At 45.4% G+C, this 12,500-nt stretch overlaps 2 protein-coding genes across 13 annotated transcripts in view; one reads left to right on the top strand and one right to left on the bottom strand.

Moving 5' to 3' along the window:
- LOC113813452 (WD repeat-containing protein 47) overlaps nucleotides 1-12,500 on the bottom strand; it is a 153,689-nt gene that overhangs the window by 68,069 nt on the left and 73,120 nt on the right. The gene's annotated exons all lie outside the window — the stretch shown is intronic.
- LOC138864233 (uncharacterized) lies at nucleotides 6,333-10,031 on the top strand (the record flags this gene model as incomplete). Its single annotated transcript, XM_070130883.1, has 4 exons — nucleotides 6,333-6,550; nucleotides 6,606-6,771; nucleotides 7,471-7,530; nucleotides 9,984-10,031. Coding segments are annotated over 4 exons (492 nt in total), but the record flags the coding sequence as incomplete, so codon positions are not given.

Here is a 12,500-nt window from a genome sequence, read left to right on the forward strand (position 1 = left end):
ACCTGTCATTCCACACACTCCCCTCGACGCCGGCGGGGGGGGGGGGGGGGGGGGGGGTTCCTCTCCCTGCCGTCCCCAGCCTGACCTTTCCCGGCGATTATCTCTTCTCTCATTCATTCATTCGTCTATTTCTCCGTTTATCTGCCTACTTTATCTATCTTCCATGCCGATCGACGCGCACTTGACGTCCGTCTCGCGTAAATAAACCCAAAATAGTTCGACCTTTCTCGTTCCCGGAGGAGTACCGGGGGGTCAAGAGGCGAGAGCGGAGGGTCAAGCCGCGACGGTATCTCCGGGCGCCATCGGCAGGGACCTCCAAGGACGCGGACTTTCGCTCTCTCGCCTCCCTCTCCCCTCTCCTCTCCTCTCCTCTCCTCCCGCCGCCCGCCCGCCCGCCCTTCCTCGCAGCCTCGCCCGACGTCCCGCAGCCCTTCAATTTCACGGGTCTCGCTGCTCTTCCTTCTTCTTCTTCCTATCTATTCCCCTTTTCTTGTTCACTTTCTTGTTCTTCTCCTCCACTCTCTCCTTTTCTTCCCCCCTCTCTCCTCCTCTCCTTTCTGCCCCTCTGTCTCCATTTCTTCCCCCTCTCCTTTCTTCCCCCTCCTCTTCCTCTCCTTTCACTCCCCCTCTCTCTCTTCTCTTTCTTCTTCTTTCCTCCTCCACCTCCTCCTCTCCTCCCCCTCTCTCTCTTCCTCTTCCCCTCCCTCTGAACCCGCACCACCCTCACGCCCGTATAAGACACCCAACAAAGGCGCCCACGAGTAACTCAACGACGACGACGACGCTTCTCAACCTCGTCGACACTTCACCACAAAATCACCCCGAACCCCTTCGCTACAACTAGACCTTTAAAACAACACTAAAAAAAACATTGTGGTTTAGGGTTAGAAAGAGAGAAAGAGTGAGGAAGGGAGAGGGATGGGAGGGGGAGGGAGAGGGAGAGGGAGAGGGAGAGGGAGAGGGAGAGGGAGGGAGAGGGAGAGGGAGGGATAGGGAGAGGGAGGGATAGGGAGAGGGAGGGATAGGGAGAGAGAGGGAGAGAGAGGGATAGGGAGAGGAAGAGGGATAGGGAGAGAGAGAGAGAGAGAGAGAGAGAGAGAGAGAGAGAGAGAGAGAGAGAGAGAGAGAGAGAGAGAGAGAGAGAGAGAGAGAGAGAGAGAGTAAGAGAAAGAAAGAGATAGTAAGAGAAAGAAAGAGAGAGAAAGAAAGAGAGACAGTAAAAGAAAGAAAGACAGTAAAAGAAAAAGAGAAAGAGAAAGAAACAGACAGAGAGAGAAAGAAAGAAAACACGAGACGAGCCTCATCGTAAACCCCCCGAGACGAAACCTTTCCGCTGACTGACCTCTGACCTCCGCGCAGGTGACGAGTAGGTCCGGCATAAACAAGGCCGATCAAAGGACGTCCTCCCCGAACTAGGCGTTAAGGTCGTGCCCCTTCCGCCCCACCTGGACCCACATGGACCCACCTGGACCCACCTGGAACCACCTGGAATCACCTAGACCCACCTGGAATCATCTAGAACCACCTGGAACCACCTAGACCCATCCGGAACCACCTGGAATCATCTAGAACCCCCTGGAACCAATTTGAACCACCTAGACCCATCCGGAACCACCTGGAACCACCTAGACCCATCCGGAACCACCTGGAACCACCTAGACCCATCCGGAACCACCTGGAACCACCTAGACCCATCCGGAACCACCTGGACCCACCTAGACCCATCCGGAACCACCTGGAACCACCTAGACCCATCCGGAACCACCTGGAACCACCTAGACCCATCCGGAACCACCTGGAACCACCTAGACCCATCCGGAACCACCTAGACCCATCCGGAACCACCTGGAACCACCTAGACCCATCCGGAACCACCTGGAACCACCTAGACCCATCCGGAACTACCTGGAACCACCTGGAACCACCTGGACCCACCTAGACCCATCCGGAACCACCTGGAACCACCTAGACCCACCTGGAACCAATTACAACCACCCAGGCCGACCTGGACCCACATGGAACCACCTAGACCCATCCGGAACCACCTGGAATCACCTGGAACCAATCAGAAACACCTAGACCCATCTGGAACCAATTTGAACCACTTAGACCCACCTGGATCCACCTACAACCACCTAGCTCCACCTGGAACCACCTTAACCCATCTGGTACCGCCTGGAATCACCTAAACCCACCTGGAACCACCCAGACCCACCTGGAACCACCTAGACCTATCTGGAATCACCTGGAATCACCTAGACTCACCTGGAACTAATTACAACCACCTAGACCCACCTGGAACTAATTACAACCACCTAGACCCACCTGGATCCACCTAGACCCACATGCAACTACCTAGACCCATCTGAAACCACCTAGACCCACCTAGAACCAATTAGAACCACCTAGACCCATCTGGAACCACCTGGAATTACCTAGACCCACCTGGAACCACCTAACCCACCTGCACGTGTAAAACGATCGATATACAAGCAAACGTTTACCAGAAAAAAACGTTCTTTAGCACTAATCCGGTGACAAGAACAAAAAAACGTTCTTTAGCACTAATCCGGTGACAAGAACAAAAAAACGTTCTTTAGCACTAATCCGGTGACAAGAACAAAAAAACGTTCTTTAGCACTAATCCGATGACAAGAACAAAAAAACGTTCTTTAGCACTAATCCGATGACAAGAACAAAAAAACGTTCTTTAGCACTAATCCGATGACAAGAACAAAAAAACGTTCTTTAGCACTAATCCGATGACAAGAACAAAAAAACGTTCTTTAGCACTAATCCGATGACAAGAACAAAAAAAAAAACGTTCTGTAAGCACGAATCCAAATTAAAAGAAATCACGAGAGATCGAAAAGGAACGTTTCAGGCCCAACGCACACTTGACTCAAGCAAACGTTGACCCGGACCAAAAAGAAAAACGTTCTTATGTACTTATTCGAGATTATGAGGGATCGAAAATTAACGTTTCAGACACAACGCCCACTTGACTCAAGCAAACGTTGACCCGGACAAAAAAAAGAAAAACGTTTTTATGTACTTATTCGAGATTATGAGGGATCGGAAATGAACGTTTCAGACACAACGCACACTTACTCTTGCATGTTAAAAAAAATGATCGAAATATTGGAATACGAGAGACGCACAAAGAGAGGAGGGGGAAGAGGAGGAGAACGAAGAGAAGGAGGAGAAGGAGGAGGAGGAGGAGGAAGGGAGGAGAAAGAGGAGGAGGAGGAGGAAGAGGAGGAGGGAGGGGAGGGGAGGAGGAGTAGGAGGGGAGGAGGAGGAGGAGGAAGGGGAGGAGGAAGACGAAGAGGAAGAGGAGGAAGAAGAAGAAGAAGAGAAGGAGCAGGCGATAGTCCGATAATCAGAGGAAACCTATGACAACCCGATAACAAATAAAAAAAAACTCTGATAATCCAATACCAAATGAAAAAAAAAACTGATAATCCAATAACAAAAGGAAAACCCTAATAATCCGATAATAAAAGAAAGACTCCGATAATCGAATAAGAAAAGAAAAGTAAAGAAAAAAAAAAAACCTTCGACACGGTCCCTTACGCTATGCCGAGGGACTGAGCGGACCTGGATGCGTCTGTGTATTTGGCGAGTGAGGGGGGGGAGGAGGGGACAGGGTGAGAGAGATTGGGGAGGAGGGTTGGGGAAAGATGGAGGGGGTTGGGGAAAGATGGAGGGGGTTGGGGGAAGGGGGAGGGGGTTGGGGAGGAGGGGACAGGGTGAGAGAGGTTGGGGAAAGATGGAGGGGGCCGAGAGGGGAGGGGGCGTTGGGGAGGAGGGGATAGGGTGAGAGATTGGGAAGAGGGTTGGGGAAAGATGGAGGGGGTTTGGGGAAAGATGGAGGGGGTTTGGGGAAGGGGGAGGGGGTTGGGGAGGAGGGAACAGGGTGAGAGAGATTGGGGAGGAGGATTGGGGAAAGATGGAGAGGGTTAGAGAAAAGGGGAGGGGGTTGGGGTAGAGGGGACAGGGTGAGAGAGATTGGGGAGGGGGGTTGGGGAAAGATGGAGAGGGTTTGGGGAAGAGGGAGGGGGGGGTTAGAGAAGAAGGAAGGGAGGGGGTTAGGAAAGGGGGGAGGGGGTTTAGAGAGGGGATGGGGGTTAGGAAAAGCGGAGGGGATTTGGGGAAGGGGAAGGGGATTTGGGGAAGATGGAGGGGTTGGGACGTCGGGGAGTGACTTGGATGGAGGGGTGGAGGGGTAGAGGGGTTGAGAGGAGAAGGGAGAGGACCTTAGGAGTGTAGAAGAAAGGTGTTGGAGAGAGGGAGAGGGGAGGGCACAGGAAGTGTAGGGGAGGAGTTGGGGAGTGAGGGGTTTGTGAGAGGGGAGGAGAGCGTCTTGGGAATCGGGGGAGAGGGATTCGGGAGTATGAGAGAGGGACTCTAGGACTAGGTGAGTGGGATTTGGGAAGGAGGGGGAGGGAGGGAGGGAGGGAGGGAGGGAGGGAGGGAGGGAGAGAGAGAGAGAGAGAGAGAGAGAGACAGAGAGAGAAAGAGAGTGAGAAAGAAAGAGAGAGAGAAAGAGAGAAAGAGAGAAAGAGAGACAGACAGAGAGAGAGAGAGAGTGAGAGGGGAGAGCGAGACGGAGTAGATCCTGGGAGAGAGGTAGAGAGGGAGAGAGGGAGAGAGGGAGAGAGAGGGAGAAGGAGGGTGTTGCCGGGGCTTCATAAATCAAAAAGGTGGATACAGGCGCCTCGCTGTACGGCCGCCGCCCCAGAGCACGTGACGGCCTGCCCCACGCCCCTACGCCCACTCCGTATCACTGCGCACTTGCCGCCCGCGTACCTTAAAAGGGCAAAGCGATGAAACCCCCAAAGAAACCCCAAAGAAACCCCAAAGAACCCCCAAAGAAACCCCGAAGGAACCCCCCCAAAAACCAAAGAAACCCCCCAAAAAAAACAAAGAATCCCCAAAGAAACCCCCAAAGGAACCCAAAAGAAACCCTGAAGGAACCCCAAAGAACCCTGGAGGAACCCTCAAAGAAACCCCCAAAGAAACCCTGAAGGAACCCTAAAGAAACCCCCAAAAAAACAAAGAAACACCCCAAAGAAACCCCAAAAAACAAAGAAACCCCCAAAGAAACCCCAAAGAAACCCCCAAAGAACCCCCAAAGGAACCCCAAAGAAACCCCCCAAAGAAACCCCAAAGAAACACCCCCCAAAAAACAAAGAAACCCCCAAAGAAACCCCCCAAAAAACAAAGAAACCCCCAAAGAAACCCCCCAAAAAACAAAGAAACCCCAAAGAAACCCCAAAGAAACCCCCCAAAAAACAAAGAAACCCCCAAAGAAACACCTCAAAAAACAAAGAAACCCCAAAGAAACCCCCCAAAAAACAAAGAAACCCCAAAGAAACCCCCCAAAAAAAAAGAAACCCCCCAAAGAAACACCCCAAAGAAACCCCAAAGAAACCCCCCAAAAACAAACCCCCAAAGAAACCCCCCCAAAAAACAAAGAAACCCCCAAAGAAACCCCCCAAAAAACAAAGAAACCCCCAAAGAAACCCCCAAAAACAAAGAAACCCCAAAGAAACCCCCAAAAAAACAAAGAAACCCCCAAAGAAACCCCAAAAAAACAAAGAAACCCCCAAAGAAACCCCCCAAAAAACAAAGAAACCCCAAAGAAACCCCCCCAAAACAAAAGAAAACCCCCAAAGAAAACCCCCAAAAACAAAGAAACCCCCAAAGAAACCCCCCAAAAAACAAAAGAAACCCCCAAAGAAAACCCCAAAAACAAAGAAACCCCAAAGAAACCCCCCAAAAAACAAAGAAAACCCCAAAGAAACCCCCAAAAAAACAAAGAAACCCCAAAGAAACCCCCAAAAAACAAAGAAACCCCCAAAGAAACCCCCAAAAAACAAAGAAACCCCAAAGAAACCCCCCAAAAAAACAAAGAAACCCCCCCCAAAAAAACAAAGAAACCCCAAAGAAACCCCCCAAAAAACAAAGAAACCCCAAAGAAACCCCCCAAAAACAAAGAAACCCCAAAGAAACCCCCCAAAAAAACAAAGAAACCCCCAAAGAAACCCCCAAAAAACAAAGAAACCCCCAAAGAAACCCCCCAAAAAACAAAGAAACCCCCAAAAAAACAAAGAAACCCCCCAAAGAAACCCCCCAAAAAACAAAGAAACCCCCAAAGAAACCCCCAAAAAACAAAGAAACCCCAAAGAAACCCCCAAAAACAAAGAAACCCCCAAAGAAACCCCCCAAAAAACAAAGAAACCCCCAAAAAACAAAGAAACCCCCCAAAGAAACCCCCAAAAAAAACAAAGAAACCCCCAAAGAAACCCCCCAAAAAACAAAGAAACCCCAAAGAAACCCCCAAAAACAAAGAAACACCCCAAAGAAACCCCCCCAAAAAAACAAAGAAACCCCCAAAGAAACCCCCAAAAAACAAAGAAACCCCCAAAAAACAAAGAAACCCCCCAAAAAAACAAAGAAACCCCAAAGAAACCCCCAAAAAACAAAGAAAACCCCAAAGAAACCCCCAAAAACAAAGAAACCCCAAAGAAACCCCCCAAAAAACAAAGAAACCCCAAAGAAACCCCCCAAAAAACAAAGAAACCCCAAAGAAACCCCCAAAAAAAACAAAGAAACCCCCAAAGAAACCCCCCAAAAAACAAAGAAACCCCAAAGAAACCCCCCAAAAAACAAAGAAACCCCAAAGAAACACCCCAAAGAAACCCCAAAGAAACCCCCAAAAAACAAACCCCCAAAGAAAACCCCCCAAAAAACAAAGAAAACCCCAAAGAAACCCCCAAAAACAAAGAAACCCCAAAGAAACACCCCAAAGAAACCCCAAAGAAACCCCAAAAAACAAACCCCCAAAGAAACCCCCCAAAAAACAAAGAAACCCCAAAGAAACCCCCCAAAAAACAAAGAAACCCCAAAGAAACCCCAAAAAACAAAGAAACTCCAAAGAAACCCCCCAAAAACAAAGAAACCCCCAAAGAAACCCCCCCAAAAAACAAAGAAACCCCAAAGAAACCCCCAAAAAACAAAGAAACCCCAAAGAAACACCCCAAAGAAACCCCCCAAAAACAAACCCCAAAGAAACCCCCCCAAAAAACAAAGAAACCCCAAAGAAACCCCCAAAGAACCCCCAAAGGAACCCCAAAGAAACCCCCCAAAGAAACCCCAAAGAAACACCCCCCAAAAATCAAAGAAACCCCAAAGGAACCCCAAAAAACAAAGAAACCCCCAAAGAAACCCCCCAAAAACAAAGAAACCCCCAAAGAAACCCCCCAAAAACAAAGAAACCCCCAAAAAACAAAGAAACCCCCAAAGAAACCCCCCCAAAAAACAAAGAAACCCCCCAAAAAAAACAAAGAAACCCCCAAAGAAACCCCCAAAAAACAAAGAAACCCCCAAAGAAACCCCCTAAAAAACAAAGAAACCCCCCAAAAAACAAAGAAACCCCCAAAGAAACCCCCAAAAAACAAAGAAACCCCAAAGAAACCCCCAAAAACAAAGAAACCCCCAAAGAAACCCCCAAAAACAAAGAAACCCCAAAGAAACCCCCAAAAAAACAAAGAAACCCCCAAAGAAACCCCCAAAAAACAAAGAAACCCCCAAAGAAACCCCCCAAAAAACAAACCCCAAAGAAACCCCCCCAAAAACAAAGAAACCCCCAAAGAAACCCCCAAAAAACAAAGAAACCCCAAAGAAACCCCCCAAAAAACAAAGAAACCCCCAAAGAAACCCCCAAAGAAACACCCCAAAAACAAAGAAACCCCCAAAGAAACCCCAAAAAACAAAGAAACCCCAAAGAAACCCCCCAAAAAACAAAGAAACCCCCAAAGAAACACCCCAAAGAAACCCCCCCCAAAAACAAAGAAACCCCCAAAGAAACCCCCCAAAAACAAAGAAACCCCAAAGAAACCCCCCAAAAACAAAGAAACCCCCAAAGAAACCCCCCAAAAAACAAAGAAAACCCCCAAAGAAACACCCCAAAGAAACCCCAAAGAAAACTCCCCCCAAAAAAACAAAGAAACCCCCAAAGAAACCTCCCAAAGAAACACCCCAAAGAAACCCCCCAAAAAAACAAAGAAAACCCCAAAGAAACCCCCCAAAAACAAAGAAACCCCAAAGAAACCCCCCCAAATAACAAAGAAACCCCCCAAAAACAAAGAAACCCCCAAAGAAACCCCCCCCAAAAAACAAAGAAACCCCCAAAGAAACCCCCCCAAAAAACAAAGAAACCCCAAAGAAACCCCCCCAAAAAACAAAGAAACCCCAAAGAAACCCCCAAAAAAACAAAGAAACCCCCCAAAGAAACCCCCCCAAAAAACAAAGAAACCCCAAAGAAACCCCCCCAAAAAACAAAGAAACCCCCAAAGAAACCCTAAAGAAACCCAAAGAAACACCCAAAGAAACCCTAAAGAAACCCCAAAGAAACCCCCCAAAAGAAACCCCAAAGAAACCCCGCTGATATCTACACAATTAGCGAACGGCATAAGGCTAACCCGACCGACTTGCGGATGCGAGAAACACCCGCACTTCGAAACGAAACGGATTCTAAGAGAGGAAAGAGAGAGAGAAAGAAAAAACGGAAAATAAATAAAAAAAGAAAGAAAGAAAGAGAGAGAAAAGAAAGAAAAATACGTAAATATAACATCGAAGGCCATTACGTTGTTCTAAGGTCGCAAGTTTCTTATACCCCCCCCCCCTCTCTCTCCCCGGCACGCGGAAAATATTACAAAGAGCATCAAAACACACACAAACACACGCACACACACACACCCTCCCCCCAACACTCCCTATCCAACTCCCCTCCCACCCATACCCAAACAATCCCCCACCCTACCCCACCCCCTCAAACCTCCCCACCCCTCCCCCTCCCCCTACCCCACCCCCTCACACCCTCCCCTCCACTCCCACCCACTCCCTTCCCCTACCCCTCCCCCTCACACCCTCCCTCTCCCCCTACCCCCTCCTACCCTCCCTCCCTACCCCACCCCTCACACCCTCCCCTCCCTACCCCACCCCCTCACACCCTCCCTCCACCTACCCCACCCCTCACACCCTCCCTCCACCTACCCCACCACACCCTCCTCCACTTCACCACTCCTCCCCACCTCCCTTCACACCTCCTCTCCCCTACCCCACCCCCTCACACTCTCCCCCTCCTCCCCTCCCCTCCCCAAGAACCGCTCTCTCTCTCTCTCCTCGCCCATTCACAGCCACGCTCGCCACGTCCGCCGCTCGCTGACGACGACGCGGGAATCCGATCGCCCGGCGAGGGCACGCCTGGACCGGCTGCGGGGGGTGGGGGGGGATAGGGGAATGGGAGGGGGAGGGAGGGTAGGGAGAGAGAGGGGGAGGGAGGATAGGAGGGGAATGGGAGGAGGAGGGGGGGTTGAGGAATGGGAGGGAGGGTAGAGGAATGGGAGGGGGAGGGAGGGGAATGGGAGGGGGAGAGGAGAGAGAGGGAGGGGAATGGGAGGGGAGAGTGAGAGAGAGAGAGAGGGAGGGGAGGGGAGGGAGGGGATGGAAGGTGAGGGGGCGAGGGCGGTCGGTCGGACTGGGCGAGAGGCGTCATAAAAACAACAAAAACAAAACAATAATAATAAACCAACAAAAATAATTAAAAAAACATAATAATAAAAACAACAATAATAAAGATAATAATAACAACAACAATGATAAAAAACAATAACAATAATAAACGATTTCCGCCACACATACAAAAAAAAAAAAAAAAAAACTGCCCAACCAGATCCAGATGCGCATTTCCTTCCGTCTCTTGTCTTTGAAATGGCTTTGAACGCTTCTACTTCGCGGGATGTTCCCAAGCCAGATTTAAAGGGCCGAAAGAAGAGGAAGAAGAAGAAGAAGAAGAAGAGAAAGAAAAGGAAGAGGAGGAAGAAGAGGAAGAAGAAAAAGAGAAAGAAGATGAAGAAGAAGAGAAAGAAGAAGAAGAGAAAGAAAAGGAAGAGGAGGAAGAAGAAAAAAAGAAAGAAGAAGAAGAAAAGGAAAAGGAAGAAGAGGAAGAAGAAAAAGAAAGACGAAGAATAAGAGAAAGAGAAAGAAGAAGAAGAAGACGAAGAAGAGACAGAAAAGGAAGCGCTGAAAGAAGATGAAGAAGAAAAAGAGAAAGGAGAAGAAGAAGAAAAAGAGAAAGAAGAAGAAGAAGAAGAAGAGACAGAAAAGGAAGCGCTGAAAGAAGATGAAGAAGAAAAAGAGAAAGAAGAAGAAGAAGAAGAGACAGAAAAGGAAGCGCTGAAAGAAGATGAAGAAGAAAAAGAGAATGGAGAAGAAGAAGAAGAGATAGAAAAGGAAGCGCTGAAAGAAGATGAAGAAGAAAGAGAGAAAGAAGAAGAAGAAGAAGAGACAGAAAAGGAAGCGCTGATAGAAGATGAAGAAGAAAAAGAGAATGGAGAAGAAGAAGAGATAGAAAAAGGAAGAGGAGGAAGTAGAAGATGAAGAAGAGAAAGATGAAGAAGAGAAAGAAGAAGTAGAAGACGAGGAAGAAGACAAAGAACAAACAGAAAAAAGAAGAAAATGGAAAAGAAAGAAATAGGAAGGAAGTAAGAAAGACAGGAAAGAAAAAAGTAAAGATAGAAGAAAAAGGTAAAAAATAAAAAAATAAAATAAAAAAAGTGAAAGATAGAAAAATAAATAAAAAAATAAAACAAAGAAAGAAGGACATGGAAGACAGAGAGAACTAAAGATACAAAGACAGGAAGAAAGAGAGAACGAAAGATAGAAACAGAAAGAGAGAACGAAAGATAGAAACAGAAAGAAAGAGAAGAAAGAAAAGAAAGAAAAAAAACGCCCCTGTCACTCCAAGCAATACCTCATCCATTCTTCCTGCTTCCCCCGCCCCCCCAAAAAAAAAAAAAAAAAAAAAAAAAACAATTAACATTTCGGGCCCCGCTGCTGTTTCAGGAACCTCGCCCAAGACGAGACCGAAACCCACCACCTCCGGGCGTGGGCGTCCACAGACCACCTCAGACCACTGGCCCCACAACACGTTAATGACCTGTTTGGTCTATTAAAACCCCCGCCTATGACACGAGCGCAGTTGTTAAGGTTATGGCCTTTGTGGTTGTAATTAAGGGGAAGATATAAATGCCGATGATACAGAGGGAAGTCTAATTAAACAGAATATCCAATAAACGAAAATAAACAAAATATCCAATAAACAAAATATCCAATAAACGAAAATAAACAAGATATCCAATAAAAGAAAATAAACAAAATATTTAATAAACGAAAATAAACAAAATATCCAATAAAAGAAAACAAACAAAATATCCAATAAACGAAAACAAACAAAATATCCAATAAACGAAAACAAACAAAATATACAATAAAAGAAAATAAACAAAATATACAATAAAAGAAAAACAAAATATTTAAAAAACGAAAATAAACAAAATATTCAATAAACGAAAGTAAACAAAATATTTAATAAATGAAAATAAACAAAATATCCAATAAACGAAAACAAACAAAATATCCAATAAACAAAATTAAACAAAATTTTCAATAAACGAAAATAAACAAAATATTTAATAAACGAAAACAAACAAAATATCCAATAAAAGAAAACAAACAAAATATCTAATAAACGAAAACAAACAAAATATCCAATAAACGAAAATAAACAAAATATCCAATAAACGAAAATAAACAAAATATCTAATAAAAGAAAATAAACAAAATATACAATAAAACGAAAATAAACAAAACATCCAATAAACGAAAATAAACAAAATATCCAATAAACGAAAACAAACAAAATATTCAATAAACGAAAATAAACAAAATATCCAATAAAGAAAATTAAACAAAATATCCAATAAACAAAATTAAACAAAATATCCAATAAAGAAAATTAAACAAAATATCCAATAAACGAAAATAAACAAAATATCCAATAAACGAAAATAAACAAAATATTTAATAAACGAAAGTAAACAAAATATTTAATAAACGAAAATAAACAAAATATCCAATAAACGAAAATAAACAAAATATTTAATAAACGAAAGTAAACAAAATATCCAATAAACGAAAACAAACAAAATATCCAATAAACGAAAATAAACAAAATATCCAATAAACGAAAATAAACAAAATATTTAATAAACGAAAATAAACAAAATATCCAATAAACAGAATATCCAATAAACGAAAATAAACAAAATATCCAAAAAACGAAACTGGTGTGAGAATGTGCACACGATAAGTATACAACACACACTCATGGAGATGGGAAGTCAAATCGCAAACCAACATATTTGTGCACGCAAAGGCAGGCAAAAACAATAAAACAAACAAACAAAGACACACACACACACACGCCGTAAGATCTCCCATGTATACGTTCGTGCGCATCTATCTATCTATCTATCTATCTCCCTATCTCCCTATCTCTCTATCTCTCTATCTCTCTATCTATCTATCTATCTATCTATCTATCTATCTATCTATCCATCAATCCATCCATCAGCACTCATACACGGACA

Source organism: Penaeus vannamei, chromosome 15 (genome assembly GCF_042767895.1).
Source record: "Penaeus vannamei isolate JL-2024 chromosome 15, ASM4276789v1, whole genome shotgun sequence".
In the NCBI taxonomy this organism is placed as follows: domain Eukaryota; kingdom Metazoa; phylum Arthropoda; class Malacostraca; order Decapoda; family Penaeidae; genus Penaeus; species Penaeus vannamei.